The following is a 26,249-nucleotide window of genomic DNA, read 5'->3' as shown; positions in this document are numbered from 1 at the left end:
AGGCTTATTTAGATTGCTTTAAAGTAACTAGTATGAAGAGACAAAGAGACCATGGAAAAATAAGCTCATAGTTAAAAAAGTGTTTTTCTAGTCACAGGACCTTACTCACCAATATGATTTCGCAAACGATACACTTTCATATCCTATACATCTGTTCTCCCATTTGCCAAATAGGAGCAATGACTTCCCATCCTTTATTCTTAAAGAATATTTTTTAATATAACTAAGAAGCATATCTCAGTCATGACTTTAAAAAACATACATAGAGGGGCACCTGGGTGGCTCAGTCGTTTGGGCGTCCAACTTCAGCTCAGGTCATGATCTCACATCTCATGAGTTTGAGCCCCGCGTCGGGCTCTGTGCTGACAGCTTGGAGCCTGGAGCCTGCTTCCAATTCTGTGTCTCCCTCTCTCTCTCTGCTCCTCCCCTGCTCACAAGCTCTCTCTCAAAAATAAATAAAGATTTAAAAAAAAAAAGCATACATAGAAACCCCACCATAATTTGGTTTATAATTTAGTGTTGGATATACCATAAGTTAAATCACAGTACTTAACTAATACAATTACATAGATTGAAAGCCGGATTTAAATGGTTAACCTTTAAAACTATTGTTAGCCCTTTCTCTCAAAATAACAGAGTTTTCAGAATTACTTCAGTCTTTTTTAACAAAAAATTAAAATATATAAATTTACACATAACACCATTGATCTTATAACACTGTTGATCTTAAGTACTTCTGTATTAAGTTTGATTATCCTATGGAAACATTCTCCAAATGTTAAAGAAACCAAAAATAAAGCCTGAGATTTCCAATCATAATACAATTTTATATTGGCAGCCACATTTCCCTGTGACCTGTACTGAAAATTGGTTTCAATGTAACAGCCACAGGATTCCTTGCAATTAAAATTAACCATTGGTATAGTATTTGAGGCCATTAATTGCTACAGAAACTCTTAACTATACGCATCTGGATAATTTGTAATTTGATTTAATCAGATGGAAGAAGGCTAGGTACTAATGGTGGAAAATCCTCTTGTGTGGTAATAAACGCTACTCTGAATCTCCTAGAAACTGACATTCGTTGCATTTTTATTTATAGACAAAATTTGGAAACAAAGCCCTAATTATACAGACAGAAACAGATAAGCAACATTAATCATTTTCTAAAAGTTGAGTTTGTGTTGATAACTTACTTGAATGGAAGGGAACAGTAGTTTCAAGAATCTTAAACAGTAGGTGGTTAATACTGTTTGTATTTTATAGTACTTTATGCTTTACAAGGATATTACTTTTCTGTTACAAGATTTGAAGTCTCAGTACTTACAGGAATTCAGTTGTTTTTCACTTCTGTCTGCATAATTTAGATGACTACACAGTAGTAGGTTCAGTTATGGGCACTTGGCATGATTTGTCAGCAGTCCCGTCTACCTAGATTCTTGTCATATAACCAAAAGTTCTAAACCATCACTATTTGCTATAGGAGATGTTATTTGCTGAATAACTCAAGAAACCTTCCATTAAATGCTGAGCCTTAAAGTTGAATCTTTTTAAATCCCACTGAAACAAAGTAATGTTTACTATGGCTGGGGGTTTAAAACCAGCTCTATTGCCCTATCACTGACTACTTTTCTCTAAGGACCATGCCTTCCTTTCAAACAAATGCTGCTAGGTAAAGTGCAATGCCTTGGGTTTATTTGTGAAGAAGACAAATGGTTATGTTAGCCCCGGGCATAAGTGACTTCCAAAGTCCTGTTACTTTATCAAAATAAATAGTGTAAACGATGATCTGATCTCTAATTATGAGTACTATGTACATATTTTAATGAACTTAACAGTATAGTACAATAGTTAGAGACAAGTACCTCTACCTATTTGTAAAAGAAGTTGACCCACTTACTGTTATGCAACCTAGTGTTTTTATTTATCAACACGGGCATTGCTTTCGGTGTACCTGATACATTAATTACTTCTGTCCAGCTCCTTTTGCTTTTCAAAAGAAAGATGTTTTGAAAATAGGTACTATTATGTGATTATAATAATCATTTGTTTTTAACTGAAGAAAGTTGACAGCAAACATGCCCTTACCATCACAAAATATTAGCTGTAAATAGGGAGTCTACTGTGAAATTGCACTTTAGCATCTTACTTGCTAAAATTTGTTGTGAATTACACAAAAACATAGACTTTGAACACCTGAACACCTGGGTTCAAATGCTGAATTTATTTATCTGCTAGCTTTGCTACTTAATTAACAGCTCCATTTCTACATCTGTAAATTAGAAGCAGAAATGCTTTCTTGCTGGATAGGCTACTTAGCTGAGAATGATGAATGTAAATTACCTGACCCAGTACTTTGCAGTACTGCTGCAAAGTAGATTATCAGTGCTCATTTTCCATCGTTCTTTCAGGAACCTTCCTTTTAAAGAGGACTTGCTGTTTTCCTTTCCTAATGAACTTTCTGAAAACGTATTTGAAAAGCATGGCTAACTATATTACAAGGATATTTTGGGTTTTGTTTTAGATGAAGATGTAAATATAGATATCTTTGCAGAATTAATCTCCATATTTAGCTCTTTTACTTTTCCTTTGGAAACAAAATAATGTGGCTTATTTCTCAATTGCCACTTTTCATCATTTTTCCCTTAAGGTATTCAAAACAATTTTGTTATTCCTCACCCTCTACAAAGTTACTCCTTAACCTTTTCTCTGAATCTCCTACGACAATGTCAAAGTACTTTCTTAGTACTAGGTGTAGCACAGGCCAGTAAGAGCTTTGATTTTTTTTTTTTTTTTTTTTTTTGGTCTGTTGGCTGTATTCATTTTCCTTTCGTGTGTCCACTAATTACTTTGGTTAACTGTTCCTCTTGGAAACTTCAGAATCAGGCGCACTTGGTGACTCAGTCAGTTAAGCATCCAACTCCACATGGCATGTGGGATCAACCCCCCTATTGGGCTCTGCTGAGAGCACAGAGCCTGCTTGGGATTCTCTCCCTGTCTTTCTGCCCCTCCCCCACATGCACTCTCTCACAAAATAAATATTTAAAAAATAAATAAATAAAGATAAAACTTGAGGGGGTGCCTGGGTAGCTCTGTTGGTTAAACATCAGACTCTTGATTTCAGCTCAGGTCATAATGTCATGGTTCGTGGGATCAAGATCAAGCCTCATGTCAGGCTCTGTGCTGTTAGCACAGAGCCTGGTTGGGATTCTCTCCCTCTCTCAAAATCAATAAATGAACAAAAAAATAAATACTGGAGTATAGAAACATAAAGTAAAATTTCATTCTCCAGAGATAACTAACCCCAATATTAACAGTTTGGCATCCTACCACATCTTTTCCGTGCGGAAATAATAATCATATATATACTTACATATCATATTCTTTGCCTTTCTTTTTACACTTAGATGATGGATTTCTTCCTATGTCAACACGTAAATTTATTCTTAGTGGTTGCCTAGTATTCCCTTTTACAGGATTTATTATTTACATACTTATTCCTTATTAGTAGACATTTAGGTTCTTGCTAGTTTTCTTTGTTATTCTATCCACTGCTACAATAAGCATTGTTGCATTGTATGTATACTTTTGCCTACTTCGAGTAGTTCTATAAAATATGTTCTTACAAAAGGAGTTGCTGAGTCGAAGAGGTTGCTGAACCCATAGAAGAATAGGTTCTATTTTTTTGAAAGATAGGTACTATTAAATTGTGCCCCAAAAAGATGTTGAGCCAGTTAATACATCAGCAGTGCTTGTGTGAGAATGAATTCTTATTTTCTCACACCCTCCTCAATTCTGGATTTTTATTCTTGTTTTCTGATACATGAAAATAGTATTTTGTTCTCTTTTATTTTGTTCGATTTTAAGATTGAAATTTTACATTTTTTATATGGACATTTGAAAATACTGATTTTCTTTTTATTTAAACTTCACTTTCAAATAAATTTTGATTTGCAAAACAAATTGGCACTGCCCTACATGTTTTTGTTTTTTAAGTTCTTTCCCAGCTTTCTCTACTCACATGTCAGCCCTTCAGACAGACCTTCTCTAGCCACCTTATCTGAACACTCCCCATTTTTTGATGCATCATCCTATTATAGTAATGGAGAATTTTTATTACCTGAAACTAACTTAATGTGTGTATAACTGTATGCATGTGTGTATAATATTTATATAAAATATGGGAAATAATATTTCTTTACTATGTTTATCTTTTTCGTGGAGGCAGACTTAATCCATCCTATGTATTGCTATTTTTCCAGTGCCTTGAATACTACCTGGCATATACTTTATTTTATGCCCTACTCACCTAACTCTTAAGTTTGCATCTTGTAGTAACTGAGCAGGGTATATAGGACATACAGTGTCTCTTCATTTTATATAATTAAGCAGCTGAGACCTGAGACTCTCATTAGCCAGATTTCAAATGGATAATCAGTGGATGATGTAGGTTTAAAAACCTTGGTTGACTTCTATTCTAGTATTTTTTTCTACTCCCTCATGCTCTTGAAATTTCTTATTCAGAAGTTCAGGAAAGGACCTTATTTTCATTATTCCTAGTAAAATCCTCGTTATCTCATTTTAAAAAAAAGTTGCAGTTGGGGGGCACCTGGGTGGCTCAGTCAGTAAGCGTCCAACTTTGGCTCAGGTCATGATCTTGTGGTTTATGAGTTTGAGCCCCGCGTCGGGCTCTGTGCTGACAGTTCAGAGCCTGGAGCCTGCTTTCCGATTCTTTGTCTCCCTCTCTCTCTCTGCTCCTCCCCCACTCACACTCTGTCTCTCTCCCACAAATAAACACTAAAAGGGGCGCCTGGGTGGCTCAGTCGGTTGAGCGTCCTTCAGCTCAGGTCACGATCTCGCAGTCCGTGAGTTTGAGCCCCGCGTCGGGCTCTGGGCTGATGGCTCAGAGCCTGGAGCCTGCTTCCATTCTGTGTCTCCCCCTCTCTCTGCCCCTCCCCTGTTCATGCTCTGTCTCTCTCTGTCTCAAAAATAAATTAAAAAAAAACAAACACTAAAAAAATTTTGTTTTTAAATAAATAAAACTAAATTAAAAATAAAAAAATTTTTAACATTTATTTATTTTTGAGAGACAGAGCATGAGCAAGCACCCCTAGGTATCTCATTTATAGGGATACTAATATCCTATCTGAAACATACAGAACAAACCATTTCTCCCAGGAAGTTGGTTGCTTACCTATCATCAAATCATTCTAGTTACCCTTACATAAAAAAAGCACTTACCTGAATTTAAACCAAAAGAAAACTTGGGAGAGTTTTTAAATGTATGCTTTTGCTTTTAATATTTTTTAAAATAATCTATATTCCATCTGTTTCCATGAAATGTGGGATTAAAGCCCTAACTTTTAGTTTGCAATACTACCTACAACTGTTCTTATAAACTGGCTGATTAATTAGTAAGCTAGCTAATATTTAAATTTACAAGCCTTCCTCATCAGTTGCTATTCATTATATAAGACAGAATTGACCAGGTCCATGCCCAATTGGTCCTTCTAGAATAATTTTAGTTAAGTAATATTTTATTTTTAAATAGATGAATCAGTTGTAAAGTTTATAAAATACATATTAATATCTGATATGTGTTGTGTTTGTTTTAATAGGCAAGAAAATAGCATATCTTTGGTGAAAGCTTATTGGAATGAACTTTTTACTCTTGGTCTTGCCCAGTGCTGGCAAGTGATGAACGTGGCAACTATATTAGCAACGTTTGTCAATTGTCTTCATGGTAGCCTTCAGCAAGGTAAGGAGCATTTTATTTATTTCCTTTGCTAGGAGATAAGAGGAGGGGAGAGCATCAGTTTTATAAAGTAGAAGTTAAATATCTGATTAATGTTTTAGGTACCAGCACCCTTTTTGCTTGAGATAATTTCTACATTTTGATAAATTCATCCATTAATCACCCAAAAATATCTTCAAATCAGAGCACAACAAAATTGTTCATTGGGATATATTCTCTCACTTAAACAGTCCCAGAACAATCTTGACTCTCCTTTTCTTGATGCCAAGATGATTACAGCTTTCATTTATTTGAGGAGATAGGCAGTCATTGATTTACAAATGTTTAACTTCAGGTTGGCTTGTGACTAACCACAAGCATGCCCCATCCTCAAATGGGAAGAACTGCTTTTTGAATTCAGGAATAATTTACAAATTGGGAGTCATGTGATATTTCCTTAGCATGTTTTACATTATTTTTATTTACTTATTTTTTTTGAGTGCCAACTCTTTTGTGTGTGTGTACTTTTTGTTTCTTAATTTTTATTTTTTAGTTTTTAAAATTTACATCCAAATTAGCATATAGTGCAACAATGATTTCAGGAGTAGATTCCTTAGTGCCCCTTACCCATTTAGCCCATCCCCCCTCCCACAACCCCTCCAGTAACCCTCAGTTTGTTCTCCATATTTATGAGTCTCTTCTGTTTTGTCCCCCTCCCTGTTTTTATATTATTTTTGTTTCCCCTCCCTTATGTTCATCTGTTTTGTCTCTTAAAGTCCTCATATGAGTGAAGTCATATGGTTTTTGTCTTTCCCTGACTAATTTCACTTAGCATAATACCCTCCAGTTCCATCCACATAGTTGCAAATGGCAAGATTTCATTCTTTTTGATTGCCGAGTAATACTCCATTGTATATATATATATATGCCACATTGTCTTTATCCATTCATCCATCGATGGACATTTGGGCTCTTTCCATACTTTGGCTGTTGTTGATAGTTCTGCTATAAACATGGGGGTGCATGTGTCCCTTCAAAACAGCACACCTGTATCCCATGGATAAATGCCTAGTAGTGCAATTGCTGGGTCGTAGGGTAGTTCTATTTTTAGTTTTTTGAGGAACCTCCATACTGTTTTCCAGAGTGGCTGCAGCAGCTTGCATTCCCATACATTATTTTTAAGTCATCTTCCATTTCCTGGTTGAGGGCAGAAAAATCACCTTAATGTCATCAACAGTAGATCCTGCTAGAAGGTAGCACTACATTCCTATCTTACTTATGGACTCCTGGTCTTAATTCGTTTCTCATGAATTTGTAATGAGTTACACACAGCCTACCTTCACTAAAGCTATGGTTGACTAATCAGATGTGTTTTAAACACTATGCATTTTAAAAGTTCTTATAAAACTATTCAGCTTTTCTTTTGGTCTTGGTAGTGTTTTTTGCTAAGTGTTTGTTTCTACTTTAGTAGTGTTGGTAACTTTTAAAAACTCTAAGCTTAAATTAAATCTTGTTATCAAAATCTGAGTCTTGTAGGCCAGTTTTTCAGGAGATTATCTTTACAGCTTATCTTCTCAAAGATGTATCTTGAAAGGAAACACTAAATTTGTTCAGGTTTTTGTTTTGTTTACTAACAGCTTGTTTTTTTCTTGAATGAGCACTATCTGAAGATCATAAATTAGTTTCATCTTTGCAGTGATACAGAATTTTAAACATTTATAGATTAGCTGTATTCAAAACTGGAAATTATTGAGAAGGAAATGTCTTGGGTAAAAATAGATATACATTTTAGCCAAAAACTAGAAGCTTTTGTCTGTTTTTAATTAAAGATAAAATGTCAACAGAAAGAAGAAAATTATTGATGGAGCACATCTTTAAACTACAGGAGTTCTGCAACAGCATGGTTAAACTCTGCATTGATGGATATGAATATGCCTACCTGAAGGCAATAGTACTCTTCAGTCCAGGTACTACGTAAACATTTACTTCTTATTTACCATACAGTGGCTGGGGGTATGGGGAAATGGGAACCCTCATACGTTGCTGATGGGAATGTAAAATGATGCAGTTAAAGTGGAAACAGCCCAAGTGTCCATCAACAAATGAATAAACAAAATGTAACATCTACATATCCACATACAGCAGAATATCATTGCGCCATTAAAATGAATGAAATTCTGATACATGCTACACCATGGTTGAAAACAGTATCCTAAGTGAAAGAGGCCAGCTACAAAAGATCACATTTTATGAGACTCCATTTCTATGAAATGTCTAGAATAAGCAAGTCTGTAGAGACATAAAATAGATTGGTGGTTACCAGGGACTAAGGAGCGAGGAGCATGGAAAGTGACTACTAACAGGCACAGAGTTTCTTTTGGGGTAAAAAAATCTAAAGTGTTCTAAATGTTTTGGGATGATGGTTGCGTAACTGTGAATATACTAAAAACTATTGAATTATACACTTTAAATCAGTGAATTTTATGGATGTTAGACATTTATCTAAGTATGAGAAAGAAAGTTGAAGAAATCATCGAAATGACATAGTTATGGTCACATCAGCATTTGAATTCTTCGGCATATTTTGCTAGGCATCGCTAATAGGCAAATGAAAGATGAGTATTGTTTTGTTAATGGGTTAAACTTCTAAACATCTGATTAGAGTTACCAACAGGTAGAAAAATGTCTCCTGTTTTCCTGACAGTTTGTAGCTTTCACATATGGTAAAATGACAGTAAGTTCAATGATCAATTTCTGAATAAGGAAAATTGACTGTTCTTTTAGACTCTGTTTTTTATTTTGGTATGTATTTCTGTTCCTGTGCATCATAATAAAATTATCTGAGAAAACCTGCTTTTTACACTCAGTGATTCCAATAAGATGATTAAAGCTTTTTTTTTTTAACCGTTTCTTATAATGTTTCACGTAAGTTAATAATATATATCTACATTTTAATCACAACCAATTTGCCACCTTCATTTTCCTTAAGTTTGAGAGAACACAGATGTGATACAGTGTAATTTTATTTTATTAAATATTCTCAATATTTTTTTTTTATTTATTTTGAGAGAGAGAGCACATGCGGGAGGGGCAGAGAGAATCCTAAGCAGGTTCTACACACTGTCAGCACAGAGCCTGATGTAGGGCTCACACTCCACGAACCTTGAGAACATGACATCTGAGCCAAAACCAGGAGTCAGACACTTAACTGACTGAGCCACCCAGGTGCCCCGCTCTACTTTACTAAATGAGCATTTAGAACTAGGGTAACAATGTATTCTTCGATGTTTCAGATCATCCAGGCCTAGAAAACATGGAACAAATTGAGAAATTTCAGGAAAAGGCATATGTGGAATTCCAAGATTATATAACCAAAACATACCCAGATGACACCTACAGGTATCTACAAGTTAATTAGTTAATTAAATACATCCTAAAATTTTTTGTGAATCTGTTATTTTTTTTTTCCATCCCAAGAGTAATTCAGTGTTTTGGTCACCATGGACCTTTGAAATAGCTAATGCTTTTAAAAGCAATAGTGCATTGTTGTGAGTGATTTACAGGTAGTATTTCACACAATTCTTACAATGCTATAAGGAAACTGAAGAGAGAGGTTAAATAACTTACTCAAGGTTACACATAAATGGCAGGGCCTGCCTGTGAACCCAGGTTGTATAACTCTAGTGCCCAAACTCTGTTTTCTTCAACTGAAATAAGGGATTTTATTAGTAAAAGGGAAAAAATAGGAATGAATGAATAAAAACACCATTTGACTATTTTATAGGTAATTTAGAAATTTGGTTTATGATATTTCTACCAAGGTATTTCATGATAACGTCCTTTGAAAAAAGTTTTTGGAAGATCCAACTCCGTTTTTGAAGAGGAAACCATCTTGGAGAGTAGTAGTGAAGCACATGGCTTTCAGAGCCAGAATACCAGGCAGGGTTTGACTCTTGACCCTAGCTGTGTGACCTTGGGCAAGTTATTCAACTTCTGTGTTTCAGTTTCTCTATTAAATGTAGACAGTACCCACATTTTACAATTGGTATAGTGGTTGAATCAGTTCATATATGTAAATAGCCTAGGACAGTGCCTACTACATAGTATGTTACATATATAGTATACATATATGTAACATAATATATAGTATATATATTTATAGTAAGGGCTATATAAATGTGTTTACTAATATTATTCTTAATTTTACATGCTTCAAACTAATAAAAGAATGTTTTGCATAAAATAATTTTTTACAGGGGTGCCTGGGTGGCTTAGTTGGTTAAGTGTCCAACTTCAGCTTGGGTCATGATCTTGCGGTCCAGGGTTCAAGCCCCACATCAGACTCTGCTGACAGCTCAGAGCCTGGAGCTTGCTTCGGAGTCTGTGTCTCCCTCTCTCTCTGCCCCTCTTCCACTTGTGCTCTGTCTCTCAAAAGTAGACATTTTTAAAAAAATAAAATAACATTTTATAGATAGTATGTAATAAATTTATAAGCCAGTTCCACCTTGAAAATCAGCCTTAGTTTATCTAACCGGTTTTCCTACCCTGCTTCCTACCAGCTTTATTGCTGCAGCTCAGCTGTTGGGAATAAACAGGAACTGAGTAATTTGAGGAGGAGAGTAGTGGCTACAGGAAGGTGACTTAATCCTGGTTTCAGTGGGTCTCAAATGTTTGGGTACAAGACCTTAGACTATGGGCGGGATAAACATACCCAAGCTTTTTGGAATGGTTTTTATTGTTGTTGTTGGTTTTGTTGTGATTGCTTTCAGTTTTTTAATGTTTCAAAACTTGTTTTATACCTCATTATACAAATTAAATTGTTCCTTCTCTTTGACATATAGTTTTTGCTGACCTCTCTTCCATTAGGTTCCAGGTGCTTTGACTGATCGCTGGAACTCTTTCTCAGTTTGTTACATTCCGATTTATTTAAAAATAATAAATTATCAGAGCACCTGGGTGGTTTGGTCAGTTAAGTGTCTGACTCTTGATTTCAGTTCAGGTCATGATCTCACAGTCAGGAGATCAAGCCACACATGGGGCTCTGTGCTGACAGCACAGAGCCTGCTTGGGATTCTCTCTCTCTCCCTCTCTCTCTGCCCCTCCCCCACTTACATGCATATGCTCTCTCTCAAAAATAGACTTAAAAATAATAATAAATTAGCAGCAGTTTTCAACTTATAATATGCCTTCATGCAAGGTATGGGTCTGCCTTTAAGATCCTCAATAGCATAGAAACTGGCAGGGATCATTTCATTAATCTTCATCATAACACAGAGAGATGGCTAACACACATTCACAGAGGTAGGGGAGCAGGTGAATTAAGATTTGAACCCAGTGGTCTTGATTCCATATTCTGTGCTCTTCCCAGTAGTAACTGTTGCCTGCTTTACCATTTCCATTTGTCTTTTTGATTACCATTGAGCCCCATGTGTCCTGATAACACAAAATATTGTTGTTCTTATAACCTCAACTGAGTTTCTAAGCCACTTTTTTTTTAAGTTTATTTATTTATTTTGAGAGAGAGAGAATATGCACATGGAGGGGAGGGGCAGAGAAAGAGGGAGAGACAGAATACCAAGCAGGCTCTGTACTGTCAGCACAGAGCCCAATGTGGGGCTCAATCCCACGAACTGTGAGATCACCACCTGAGCCGAGATCAAGAGTTGGATGCTTAACCCACCGAGCCACCCAGGTGCCCCAAGTTTCTAAGCCATCCTTAAATGTATAATGTGATCTGTGTTTTAATAACTTAGTTCCATGGTCCATATGACCAAGTGGAGGCAACACAGTGTAGCAGTTAAGAGCAAGGCTTTCCAGTGAAGTCTGTCAGACTGCACTTATAGCCAGATGATTGTCATGTATTCTGAGGCTTGAGAATACTTAAGTTTTGTTTTGTTTTAATGTTTATTCGTTTTTGAGAAAGAGGACAGAGCATGAGCAGGGATGGGGAAGAGAGAGGGAGATACAGAATTCAAAGCAGGCTTCAAGTTGTCAGCACAGAGCCTGACGCGGGGCTCCAACTCACAAACCATGAGATCATGACTTGAGCTAAAGTCAGACACTTAACCAATTGAGCCACCCAGACACCCCGAGAATAAGTTTTTATTTTAAGTTTTATTTTAAGTTATTTATTTTAAGTTTATTTTATTTTAAGTTATTTAAGTTTTTATTTTATTTAAGTTTTTATTTTAACTGGTGAAAATTAGATCTTTATTAAATTAGACTTCAACCAGGTACATGCAGAAATTGCTCCTAGTTTTCTACTAAATCTCTTTTTTATTTACCCCTTGTTTTTTTCCTTCCCCTTTATTTTTCAGGTTGTCCAGACTACTACTTAGATTACCAGCTTTGCGATTGATGAATGCTACTATCACTGAAGAATTGTTTTTCAAAGGCCTCATTGGCAATGTACGAATTGATAGTGTCATCCCACATATTTTAAAAATGGAACCTGCAGATTATAACTCACAAATAATTGGTCACAGCATTTGAAATCTGAGATATCAGTGTAAACTTACTGTTCTTTCCTGGAACACAAAATGACACCAAATTAAACTAGTTACTTCCAGGGTATCTGGAAATTTTGACTTTAAAGAGTAACCAAAAACCAAGGTGTTTTTATTTTAACTTCTTAAGAATTTTTGAAGTGACTGGGCAGGTATCAGGAATCAAAATTTCCTTTCCTGCCTTATTTAAGTGAATAAGAAATATTATGAATTTATTCTTGGTTAAGAGGACACCTTAAGCTGTCACTTCTTGGCATCTACACTAAGATCTCTTATTATATTTTATCTTATAAAGCAAATAAATTAGTCTTTTTTTTTCCAGAATTGTGTTCTATTCATATTTTTCATTATGAACTAGTACAAACACTTAATTGTCAGAAATACCTAAGGAGGATTTCCTTGCATTTTACTCTTAATATATAATCTGTTTTAATTACCACGTAAAAGAAGATTCTTTTATTCTCAGTGACATAATGGTAACATTAGAACCATAGGAAATAATAACTGAATATATATATTTTTTGTCTTTTGTAAATATTATGGAACCTTTAGCATATACCACTCTCATTGCTGGCAATGAGACATAGGCCATTTATGATCTCAAGACTTTTTTTAGTGTTGTATATTATTAGTTGCAAGCACTTTTTATTTATGTATGTAGCAGAAAATTGTTTTTGAGAATGAGGTAGGGTTCATGTTTTAATATTTTTGGTTTACTGCTATGTTTTAAAGTAGTAGAGACTGAGCCCCAAATGTTTCAGTATTTCCAAATGGATATTAAAATTATTGCTTTTCCATTCCACAAACGGCATTTGACTTCTCTCCCTCTTTCCTGACCTGCATTATAACTTCCTGACCCTTCCATGAGTTTTAGCCAGTTTCTTTTAGGGCCTTAGAAATACCCAATTTGTTAAATAATGGATTTCTCATAGCCAATCTGTGTTTTCAAGGTGAGTTAAACAATTATTTTAAAGCAAATTGGTAATTTTCAAAAATTTACGTTTTTTAACATGTAAAGGAATATGCACTGATATTTGATATTTCACCCTAAAGGAGGGAAAGCTATTTTAACAAGAGTATGCACATCAACCTGAAGCCTTGTTGCCACAACAAAACCATTTTAGACTCCCTGGATGCCTTCCACAGTAATGTTTTCCTCAGCAAACCTGATTAACTGTTAAATCTCTCCTTGCTCTGATTGTCATAATGAATTTTGGTTTATCTATTTGTTGATTTTTTAAAAATATGGAGATTTTATTGCACTCAGAGTACATTTTTATAAAGATTTTTACAACAGAAGAAAAGCTGAATTTAGGGGAGGATGTGGATTTTACTAATTGTTACTTTATAGTAAATCAGAAGTTTAAAAGTATCAACTTTCAGTCTTTACCAACTTATTAAGGGAAATTTTTTCCCCTATTTTAAATGTAATTTTTATCAACAGTTTTATTTATAATTATCAGCTGGGAAAAACTACATTTAGTATAAAATATTCAAATGGAAAAATCAGTAGGTTTATATCTTTATAAACCCATTGAAGTAAGCCAAGGATTCAGGAAAATAATTCTTTAAAATAATATACTAATGGTTAATTAAGATACATTTTTCTTTCAGGTATTTTTCTTGAATAAATTTGTAGTTATATTTGGAAGTATTTTTAAAACTCTATTAAAATGTGACCATTAAAAATGTCGATTTATTTGATTTCAGAGTGTTTGGTCATCCATTTGTTTGTTCTGTTAAGAAATCTCTAACAGAATTTATTAAAGTACTTCTAGGAAGGGAAATGCATGGAAAACATTTCCATATCCAATATTTTAGGATTATTTACAACTCAGTTTGAAGACTTTCAGCTAAAACTGCAGATTAACTATTAATTTATTTTCTCTCCTGAAGTCTTAGTAAAATAACACAATGTGAAAAGTGTAACCACACAATGAGAAATGAAACAGGAAACAAGAAATCAAAGGAAAGCAAATTCAGTAAATTCTTAGAAAACAAAATGGAGGTAGAGAGAGACTAACTGACTTATTAGCAGAGCCGGAATCAAGGAAGCTCTAATCAGAGTGCCTGCAAAAGGCAGTTCACTGAGAAAGATGCCAGTAGCCAGAAAAGATGCTCGGTATCTGGAAGAACTGGTGTTCATATTCAGAGATGATGCTTGGGACATTAAAAAAAAAGAAAAAGAAAGAAAAGATTGGTTGCAGGTCTGTGTACAGAATTATTGAATTATCTTTTTATACCCTCAGGTCAAGTGACCACTTTTGTCCTTCCAGCTTTTTGAGCAGGAGGCAGAGGTTAATTCTCTTTAGAAATGAACTGGAAGAGCCGAGGATTTCCAGGCTACCAGGGATAACAGCTTGGATTAGTTATATTAAGGGTTGAAAATACAGATTAAGTGAAAATCTGCATTCTGAATATGGGCTCCCTAATCATGTTCCCACAATGCTGGCCATTGGAATAGGCTTCTCTGCCAGGATTTTTTTTTCTTCAGAGAAATTAATTGGCCTTAGAGAAAAGATCTCCAGGTACTCACTTTTGGTTGTACCTTGATGAAAAGCCTCTTTGCTACTTTATCACTCTTCAGTGAAGCCAACTAATTTCCAAATTATATATATGTATATATATAAACATATATACACACACATATATACAGACATACATACATATACGTAGGGTTTCTGTTCAGGTCTTTAGTGCCTACTATTAAATATGAACTTAGAACCAGGATCACTAGATAATTGAGGAAAATCTCCAGTACCTAAAAGAACAGACATTCTTAGGTCCCAGGGGAGGCAAATATAATCCAGGGATCAGAAAAATATCCACCTCCAGGGGCGCCTGGGTGGCTCAGTTGGTTAAGCATCTGACTTCAGCTCAGGTTATGATCTCACTGTTTGTGAGTTCTATGCTGACAGCTCAGAGCCTGGAACCTGGTTCAGATTTGTGTCTTCCTCTGTCTCTGCCCCTACCCTGCTCATGCTCTGTCTCTCTCTCTCTCAAAAATAAACATTAAAAAATTTTAAAGAAAAATATCCACCTCCAGAGGTAATATTTTGAAAGATGTTGTATCCATTAAATGAGAACAGGATGCTTTGAAAAGGGAAATTTGGTCTGTGTGTCCTCTCTCTCTGCCCCTCCCCCGCTCACACTCTCTCTTTCTCTCAAATATGAATAAACATTAAAGAAAAGGGAAATTTGGGGCAAGTAACTGTCCCTGGAAATTAAAAATGATAGCCAAAGTGATTCATTAGAAGGGTTGGAAGATAAAGTTTTTGAGAAACTCCCCCTGAAAGTATAACCAAAAGATAAAGTAAGAAAAAATAAAATTAGAGAATCAAATCAGGAGGCCTAACATTTTATAATAACAAGAGTTAAAGAAAACAAAGGCTTGAGGTAAGGAAATTATTAGATAATACAAGAAAAGGTCCACGAAGGGATATGTGTCTCTAGGTTGAAAGGATCCACGCTTTAAATGAAAAAGATCCTTACTGTCTTAATATCAGAACAATATAGTCAGAGAAGATACCATATTGCTGCTTCTAGCAATATAGTGGAATCAGTAGGTACCATGAAGGCCTTTGATCTGTTGCTGGGCTCATGAGTCTGACATGAGTTTTCAAAGAAGTCTAAAGTTGGTGCAGGTCCTGAGTTCTGCCCCTCACCCCCTACCCCACTCCCTGTTCTGACAGAAGCAAATACACATCTTTTCTGGAAAAAGTATCCATAATTTTTTTTTAACATTTATTCTTCAGAGACCGAGTGTGAGTGGGGGAGGGGCAGAGAGAGAGGGAGACAGAATCTGAAGCAGGCTCCAGGCTCTGAGCTTTCAGCACAGAGCCCAACATGGGGGCATGAACTCCCCAACCACGAGATCATGACCTGAGCCAACATTGGACGTTTAAGTGAGCCACCCAGGCCCCTCCCCCCAAAATATCCATAATTTAGATCAGAAGTTGGCACACTTTTTTGTGAAGGGCCAGGAAGTAAGTATTTGTTTTACTTTGTGGGCCATCCTGTGTCTAGCAACTAGTCAACTCTGTTGTGCAAAAGCAGCTATTGATAGTCCATAAACGAATGGGCCTGGCTGTAGTGTGGTAGAACACTTAAAAAGCAGGTAATGGACCAAACTTGGCCCTTGGGGCATAGTTTGCTGACCCGTAATTTAGAACCTCACCCCTAATTAAGCTCACCCATATATGAGATGACAAAATTACCAAACACAAGGAAACAAGCCACTTGAACAAGTCAGAGATAAGCAACACACATAGACCCTGAAAGACAGTATGAGATACTAAAATTGTCACATCCAGATTATAATTATGATAGGTTTTAAGGGAAAAAAAAAAATAGGACCAAAAAGTAAGCAAGAAAAGGGAATAGCAAAAAAGACCAAGTAAATTATAAAAGCAAGCCAAAACAATATTTAGAAATGAAAAACAAATTTTAAAAATCCATTGTGGAAGATCATGCCTCCAACACATACATTTAATTCTAACTCCCTTAGACATCATTAAAACAGCCAAAAGTTTGTTCAAGGCATTATAAAGACAAAAATAATGGGAGAGAAATAAATGAAAGCCACAAAATTTTGAAAGCTGGAAAACACATTAGTGGTGATCATTTTAGCAAACCTGAGAAGGCTGACTTAGCCTACAGTAGAGAAAGCTGAGGAGCAGCCTGATTTGCACCACACATCCTCCAGAATGCTCTAGGATTTGCAGCATCTGCTTGGGAAGGGGAAATAAGAGATTAAAAGTCTGTTAAAGAGGCAGAAACACTGGAATGATAGAATTTGAAGTTGAATTACCACGTGCAGAGTATGTGAAGCAACAGGATGTGTGTTGAAGGTGGGAGTGTCTGTTGATAATAACCATCTCCAGAAGGTAAATTTACATTACATTGTAAAGTATGTGCACATATCTGCTTATTTACCCTACAGAAGCTCTTGTACATGTGCCAGGAGGCATACTAAAGTCTTCACGTCTGCACTGTAAAAGCAAAAAAAAAAAAAAAAAAAGAAAAACTGTCCAAATACCCATTGACAGGAGAATGAATAAGTAAATTGCAGTGCAAACACCCAATGGCCTATTATGTAACGCACAAAAAGGAACAAAATACCAGTGTCAATGAATCCCAAAAGTCATGTACAAAAAAGTAAGCCCAAAAGTATGATTTAACCTGTTTATTGAAAACAGGTAAATACAATAACATTGTTGAGAGTTACTGATATATGTAGTGAAATTAACTTAAAAAACAAAGGAAGGGCACCTGGCTGGCTCAGTTGGAAGAGCGTGTGACTCTTGATCCTAGGGTCCTCAGTTCAAGCTCAATGTTGGGTGTAGAGATTACTTAAATAAAACTTTTTAAAAAATCAATAAAAAGTGAGGGATTATTAGTACTTAGTTTTTTTAAGCTTATTTATTTTGAGAGTGAGAGAGAACACAAGCACTGGAGGGGCAGATAGAATCCCAAGCAGGTTTTGGCTGTCAGCCCAGACCCTGCTGCAAGGCTCCAACTCACGGACTGTGAAATCATGACCCGAGTTGAAACCAAGAGCCAGCTGCTTAACCTACTGAACCACCCAGGCACCCCTATTAGTACTTAATTTAGAATACTAGTTACTTCTAGAGGATTAGGAAGAAGATACAAACGAGGAACATACAAGGGGCTTTCAAAGTATTAATAGTGTTTAATTCTCTTGCTTTGTAACAAACCACTCAAACTTAGTGATTTAAAATACTTGTTATGCTTAGGAATCTACAATGAGGTCAGAGCTTGGCATGGACCACTTTTCTGCTCCATTACAGTCACAGCTGGGTCAGCTCAAAGGGCAGGGGTTGGAATTTTTGGAATCACACACATCTGGAGGTTGATAGTGGCTGTTGTGCAGGAGTGGCAAACATCTGGAAGAGCATGCAGAACCAGAAATGTTGCAGCCATTCTTGAGAAAGGATATAGCTCAGCAGCCTCAGAAGCCCAGTGTAGAGAAGAGCCCATCTTGACAAGATTTCCTGATGGGTCTTTGTCTCATAGAGTTGTTCATAAATTGATACATAAGAAACAATAAGATACCTAGGAATAAACTCCACTAAAGAGGTAAAAGATCTATATTCTGAAAACTATAGAAATTGAAGAGGGCACAAAGAAATGGAAAAGCATTCCATGGTCATGGATTGGAAGAACAAGCATTGTTAAAATGTGTATACTACCCAAAGCAATCTACACAATTAATGCAATCTCTTTCTAAATACCACCAGAGCTAGAACAAACAATCCTAAAATCTGTATGGAACCACAAAAGACCCCAAATAGCCAAAACAACACTGAAAAAGAAAAAACTAGAGGCATCATGATTTCAGATTTCAAGCTATATCACAAAGCTGCAGTCATCAAGATAGTATGGTACTGGCACAAAAGCAGACACATAGATCAATGGAATGGAATAGAAACCCCAGAAATGGACCCACAACTATATGGTCAACTCATTTTTGACAAAAAGGAAAGAATATCCAATGGAAAAAAGTCTCTTCAACAAAATGGTGTTGGGAAAACTGGACAGCGACATGCAGAAGAATGAAACTGGACCACTTGTGGGGTGCCTGGGTGGCTCAGTCGGTTAAGCGGCAGACTTTGGCTCAGGTCATGATCTCACAGTCCGTGAGTTCGAGCCCCGCGTCGGGCTCTGTGCTGACAGCTCAGAGCCTGGAGCCTGTTTCAGATTCTATGTCTCCCTCTCTCTGATCCTCCCCCGTTCATGCTCTGTCTCTCTCTGTCTCAAAAATAAATAAACGTTAAAAAAAAAAATTAAAAAAAAAACTGGACCACTTGCTAACACCATACACAAAAATAAATTCAAAATGAATGAAAGACCTATATGTGAGACATGAAACCATCAAAATCCTAGGGGAGAACATGGGCAGCAACCTCTTTGACCTCGGCCTCAGGAACTTCTTATTAGACACATTGCCGAGGTAAGGGAAACAAAAGCAAACAGGAACTATTGGAACTTCATCAAGATAAAAAGCGTCTGCATAGTGAAGGAAACAATAAAACTGAAAGGCAACCAACAAAATGGGAGAAGATATTTGCAAGCGACATATCTGATAGAGTATCCAAAATCTTTAAAGAACTTATCAAACTCAACATCCAGAAAACAAATAGTCCAGTTAAGAAATGGGCAAAAGACATGAATAGACACTTTCCCAAAGACATCCAGATAGTTAACAGACACATGAAAAGATGCTCAACATCACTCATCATCAGGGAAATACAAATTAAAACCACAATATGATATCACCTCACACCTGTCAGAAGGGCTGAAATTAACAACACAAACAACAGGTTTTGGTGAGGATGCAGAGAAAAGGGAACCCTCTTGCACTGTTGGTGGGAATGCAAACTGGTGCAGCCACTCTGGAGAACAGTGTGATGTTTCCTGAAGAAACTAAAAATAGAACTACAGCAATTGCACTATTAGATATTAACCCAAAGGATTAAAAAAATACAGATTCGAAGGAGTACATGCACCCCAATGTTTTTATCAGCATTATCAATAATAGCCAAACTATGGAGAGAGCCCAAATGTCCATCAACTGATGAATGGATAAATATATACAATAGAATATTACTCAGCCATCAAGAAGAATGAAATCTTGCCATTTGCAATGACACGGATGGAGGTAGAATATATAATGCTAAGCAAAATAAGTCAATCAGGGAAAGACAAATACCATATGATTACATTCATATGCGGAATTTAAGAAACGACAGATGAACATATGGGAAGGGGGGGAGAAAACAGGAAAGAGGGAAACAAACCACAAGGGACTCTTAATAATAGAGAACAAACTATGAGTTATTGGAGGGAGATTGGTGGGAGATGGGCTAGATGGGTGATGGATACTAAGGAGGGTACTTGTGATAAGCACTGGGTGTTGTATGTAAGTGATGAATCACTGAATTCTGCTCCTAAAAACAATATTGCACTGTATGTTAACTAAAATTTAAATTAAAAAAAAAAATAAACGGGGGAACCTGGGTGGTTCAGTCTGTTGAGCTTCTGACTCGGTTTCTGCTCAGGTCATGATCTCATAGTTCATGAGTTCCAGCCCCGCATGGGGCTCCGTGCTGACAGCATGGAGCTTGCTTGGGATTCTCTGTCTCCCTCTCTCTGTGTTCTTCCACCACTCTCTCACCCCTTCTCAAAAATAAACATTTAAAAATAAATAAATGTAATCATAAAAAAAATAAATTGTAAGAAGTTGTAACAATTGTATCATTTTGGACTAAAAGATACAGAACAGTACAAAAGAGACCTTTTGAACCTTTAAACTTATGTGGGGGGGGGAAGGGCTAAGAAAACTACTCAGCTATAGACATGGGCTCCTCTCTTTGTGAGAAATGAAAGATAATTTCCATGTGGCAATTGGCACAAGTGATGAGAGAGACAGAAAGAGGAGAGACAGACGGAAGCCAGACAGTCTTGTGACCTAGCTTGTCTTCCTCTGTTTGGGCTACTATAACAAAATACCAGACTGGGTGTGAAACCACTATAGATGTAAAGATGGATGGAAATTAAGATGGACATGCTAACACTTTAGCAGGGCTTGACTTTAAAGTTTATTTATTTTGAGAGAAAGAGAATGAACGAGAGAGCATGTGTGAGTGAGGGAGGGACAAAGAGAGAGGGAAAGAGAATCCCAACCAGGCTCCCCACTTTTAGCACGGAACCGGAACTCACGAACTGTGAGATCATGACCTGGGCCCAAATCAAGAGTTGGATGCTTAACCGACTAAGCGACCCAGGCGTCCCAGGCAAGGCTTGACTTTAAACTGAACAAACTTTCTCTTCCTCATTCTTGAAGCCTCCTCCTCCCTTTCACTTGTTTTTCTGTAGAATCCTTTGTTCCAGGAACCCAGTATCTGTATTGGCATCTCGCTGACCTCAATGTATACTTAGTAACGAGACTCGGATGGCCAGCACTAGCACTGGTCATGAAACCACCTTAAAGACATGACAAATGTGGCTGGCAGCATGTACCAGATTCCTCTCAAAACCGCCCAGATCCTATATTTTCCTATAATAAAGGGCAGGTGTGCACTTTTGAAGGCATTAGCCAGCTGCAGCCTCCTTTGCCTGGCAAGGTAATAAACTATCGTTCCTCTGTGTCCCCATACTATGTCTTTGTGTTATGCTTTGGCTCTGGAGCACAGAGGTTGGCTTTCAACAACAGGTGGCTTATAAACAACAAACATATATTTCTCACAGTTTTGGAGGCTTAAAGTCCGAGATCTGGGTGCCGGTCTGGTCAAGTTCTAGTGACTTCTTGCCACGGGTTGCAGATTGCTGACTTCTCACAGTGTCCTCACATAATGGAAGGGGCTAAGGATCTCTCTGGAACCTCTTCTGGAGATACTAATCTCATCCATGAGGGTTCCACCCTCATTGCTTCTGTGTCATTTTATTCATTGAGGCAGACACAAAGGCCTCTCAAGTTCAGAGGGAGATAAAATAAACTATACCTCTTGATGAGACAGTGGCAAAATTCTGGAACAGTGTAAGGAACCAGAATTTTTTTTGTGGCCACTTTTGGAAAATAATCCATTACATATAGTGTTCTCATAGGCTTGGTTGTAGACCTTTAAGATTGGACAGTTTTATATGTATATTTCACAATATTTGATAGAAAAACAGTCCTTAAATGAGAAAAAATGAAGCACTCTTAGACATTTCTACAATTTCCTGTATCTAGAGGAGGGGAATAAGTCCTTCAGAGATTGTTAAGCACAAATTGGCCCTTAAATAGATACGTACCAGAAAATTCAGTAAATTGTATTGGGAGAATGTAACATGAATATATGTGGTGTTTGTGTGTGTGTGTGGTGTTATCAAAGACCTAAATTCTTATCTTCTAGCTAAAATTTTAAAAATCTAGAAACAATGTAAGAATGTAATCTAGCAATATGTTAGTGAATAGCAAAATAGACAGCTAAATGGTTGAAATGACTCCCAGATTGATTTTGGGAGTTGGAAATTGCATAAGGAAGCAGTCCTATATGATTCTTCTGACCATGTACATATGTTCAATGTATTCAATTCTTAAAAAGAAAAAAAATGGAAGGGCTAAACAGCAAATTAGATTGTTAAAGACAGAATGAAGGGTTTTGGCAATATTTTTGTTCACATGAGCAGGAAAGTATTATTTGAATGGATTCTACATATCTCTTCAGATTTCTTTGGCTCTGTAATAATAAAACTAATATCAATCTAATGACAAAAATCAGAACAGGGTACTAAGACAAAAAAAGCAATCAGACATTAAGAAAGAGTCCTTGAAATCAAATACAAAAATGTTGAAATGGAAAAAAATCTACCAAGACAGTCTTTTTTTTTTTTTTTAAGTTTTTATTTATTTAACGTTTATTTATTTTTGAGACAGAGAGAGACAGAGGGAGGGTCAGAGAGAGAGACAGGAGGAGGGTCAGAGAGAGAGGGAGACACAGAATCCGAAACAGGCTCCAGGCCCTGAGCAGTCAGCACAGAGCCTGACGCGGGGCTCGAACCCACGGACCATGAGATCATGACCTGAGCGGAAGTCAGACACAACCCACTGAGCCACCCAGGCGCCCCAAGACAGTCTTGACTGTACCCACATAAGGAACAAATTAGTGGACTGCTACATAAAGGTGAAGGAGTGGCTCAGAATGTAAAATGCGGACATAGAAATGGAAAATATGCAGGTGAAAATTTAAAACATAAAAGATCAATCCAGAAGGACAAATAGTCACCTAATATCCAGATTCCAGAAATGGATAGGGGAAAGTATCAAAAGAACAATTTCTACAACTAACAATGACACATCTCCAAATTTAAAGATGCTGTTGAATTCCACCAAGGATCAACCAGAAAAAGCCCAAGATACATCTACATGAAATTTCAGAACTTAAAAAAAATGTTCATTTACTTATTTTGAGAGAGGGAGAGAGAGAGTGAGAGAGACAGCGCACAAGTGCACACAGGGGGGGAACAGAGAGAGAAGGAGAGAGAATCCAAGGTAGATTCTGCACTGTCAGCACTGAGCCCTATGTGGGGCTTGAACTCATGGACCGTGAGATCACAACCTGAGTAGAAATCAAGAATTGGGCACTCAACCAACTGAGCCACCCAGGCACCCCAAGAAATTTCAGAACTTTAAAGACAAACAGAAAAATTTGAAAAACAAGTTTCTTGCAAAGGAATAAATAATTGTTGACCCTTGAACAACACAGGTTTAAACTACAAGGGTCCATTTAAATGCCAATTAAAAAAATTTTTTTAATATTTATTTTTGAGAGAGAGAGAGAGAGTGTGTGAGCAGGGGAGGGGCAGAGAGAGAGAAGGAGACACAGAATCTAAAGCAGGCTCCAGGCTCCAAGCTGTCAGCACAGAGCCCGATGTGGGGATCGAACGAACCCATGAACCATGAGTTCATGACCTGAGCCGAATTCAGACACTCAACTGACTGAGCCACCCGGCCGCCCTAAATGCCAATTTTTTTACAGTACTGTAAATGTATTTTCTTTATGATTTTATTGATATTTTCTTTTCTCTAGCTTACTTTAGTGTAAGAATAAATTATATAATACATATAAGCTTGTGTTAACTGGCTGTTTATATTATCGGTAAGGCTTCCAGTCAACAGTAGGTTATTAGTAGTTAAGTTTTTAGGGAGTCAAAAGTTATATGTGGATTTTCAACTGCATGGAGGGGAGGTGGTCAGCACCTCTGACCTGTGTTGTTCAAGCGTCACTGCATCAGATTGGCAGAAAGACTTTTATCAATGATATCAGATATTAGGAGGCAATGGAACTGTATTTCCAAGGTTCTACAAGAATTCCATGTCCTAGAATTCATTTTGAGCCTAAAATTCTATGTTCAAGTAAATGATCAGTCAAAAGGAAAATTTTATTTCCTACATACATTTTTTTTTTTAATGCCTCAAGGGATGCCTGGGTGGCTCAGTTAAGTGTCCAACTCTTGATTTCAGCTCAGGTCATTATCTCACAGTTGTGAAATCAAGCCCCTTATCGAGCTCCTCACTGAGTGCGAAGCCTACTTAAGATTCTCTCCTTCTCTGCCTCTGCCCTTCTTCTCTGCTCACGTGCTGTGTCTAAAAAATTTTTTTTAAAGTAATTTATCAAACTAATGTTTGTTGAGTACTTATAATAATACCAGCCACTGGGTTAAGTATTTTATGTGCCTGCTCTTATTTAATCCTCACAATGATCCCATAATATAGGCAATATTATTAATCCCATTTTACAAATGAGTAAAGTAGGGCTTAGAGAAGCTAAGCAACTTGCCCAGTATAGCTAGTAAGTGACAGAGCCAAGATTTGAAGAAGCAAGAAACCCTAGGGAAGGGCTCCCTAGGTATAGAGCAGAAAACACATGTAGTATGCTGGGGATCCATCCAAAAGACTGGAAAACAGAATGTGGAAGAGATATTTGTACTCCTATGTTTATCGCAGCATTATCTACATTAGCCAAGCAATAGAAGTAACCTGAAATGTCCATCAAAAGATGAATGGATAAAGAAAGTGTGATATGTACATGCAATAGAATATTATTCAGCCTTTAAAAAGAAGGAAATCCTGACATATGCTACAACATGGATTAAATTTAAGGACGTTTTGCTCAGAAAAATAAGCTAGCTGCAGAAAGACGAGTACTACATGATTCTACATATAGCAGGGATCTGAAGTGACCAAACTTTCAGAAACAGAAGATAGAATGGTGGTTGCTGGGAGTTGGAGATAGAGGGAAAGGGGAGTTGTTCAATGCACACAGAGTTTCAGTTTTGCAAGATGCAAAGTTTCTAGAGATCTGCTGAACAACAATGTGCGTATAGTGTTAACTGTATGTAAGCATAAGTACAGTACACTTAAGAAGGGTCAAAGGGCACCTGGGTGGCTTAGTCAGTTAAGCATCTGACTTCGGCTCAGCTCATGAGCTCACGGTTCATGAGTTCAAGCCCCACACAGGGCTCTCTGCTGTCAGCACAGAGAGGGTTTCAATCCTCTGTCCCCCTCTCTTTCTTCCCCTCCCCACCCTTTCTCAAAAAAAAAAAAAAAAAAAAAAAAGAATGGTTAAGGTAATCCATTTTATGCTGTGTTTTTTGACACAAAAGAAAAAAAAAGATGCTACAATATATGGACCTTATTTGGACAAAGTAAAAATATCGTAGGGGAGCCTGACTGAATCAGTCAGTGGAGCAGGCAACTCATGATCTTGGGGTTGTGAGTTCAAGGCCCATATTGGATGTAGAGATTACTTAAAAAATAAAATCTTTAAAAATACATATTATGAAACAATTGCTGAAATATAAACACTCCTCAGAGGATATTTGATTATATAAAAATTATTAACTTCTTGAGGTGAGATAATGGTAAGATGGTTATTTATTTTTATAAATGCTTATTCATTTTTGAGAGAGTGTGAGTGGAGGAGGTGCAGAGAGGGGGACAGAGGATCTGAAGTGGGTTCTGCACTGACAGCATCAAGCCCGACGTAGGCTCTAACTCATTAACTGTGAGATGGTGACCTGAGCTGAAGTCCCACCCTCAACAGCCACCCAGGTGCACCCAGATGATTATGGTTCCAACCCCCCCAACTGGCCATGATTGTTTTTTAAAAAGCTCATAGGTATATAGAAATGTGTCATATGGAATTTTTCTGAAAACAAAAAAGTGCATGAAAAGTCACAGTTGAACAAATTCAAATGTGACATGATTTTGAGGAATTGATGGAATCTAAAAAAGTCTGATCCTGATATTTGGAAGTTTCTGCTTTGAGGTTGAAGATTTAATAGCATATAATTAAATCCCTTCTCTGGGTCTAGTCATGTTACTTGGTCCTTTCAAGAAATAATATTGTTTCAATTTTTTAATTCTTATAGACAATTATGAAAGCTTGCAGTTACAGATTTGAATGTAAATCTTACAAACCTTGACCTTTTTAAAGAAATGA

General features: G+C 36.8%; 1 protein-coding gene across 5 annotated transcripts in view; it reads left to right on the top strand.

The window, feature by feature from the left end:
• The window catches only part of NR2C1 (nuclear receptor subfamily 2 group C member 1), a 51,918-nt gene extending 32,860 nt beyond the window's left edge, over positions 1–19,058 (top strand). For 4 of the 5 annotated variants that reach the window (XM_027071075.2, XM_027071068.2, XM_015070475.3 and 1 more), the window contains 4 exons: positions 5,619–5,758; positions 7,564–7,701; positions 9,028–9,133; positions 12,052–19,058. In XM_027071075.2, coding sequence (XP_026926876.1) covers positions 5,619–5,758; positions 7,564–7,701; positions 9,028–9,133; positions 12,052–12,226 — 559 coding nt within the window. In that variant the 3' untranslated portion in view covers positions 12,227–19,058. The remainder of the gene's footprint in view (positions 1–5,618; positions 5,759–7,563; positions 7,702–9,027; positions 9,134–12,051) is intronic. The other variant, XM_027071074.2, reaches the window with a different exon arrangement.
• The last annotated feature ends 7,191 nt before the right edge of the window (positions 19,059–26,249 follow it).

This window comes from Acinonyx jubatus, chromosome B4 (assembly GCF_027475565.1).
Source record: "Acinonyx jubatus isolate Ajub_Pintada_27869175 chromosome B4, VMU_Ajub_asm_v1.0, whole genome shotgun sequence".
Lineage (NCBI taxonomy): Eukaryota > Metazoa > Chordata > Mammalia > Carnivora > Felidae > Acinonyx > Acinonyx jubatus.
This window is presented reverse-complemented; position numbering and strand designations above follow the sequence as displayed.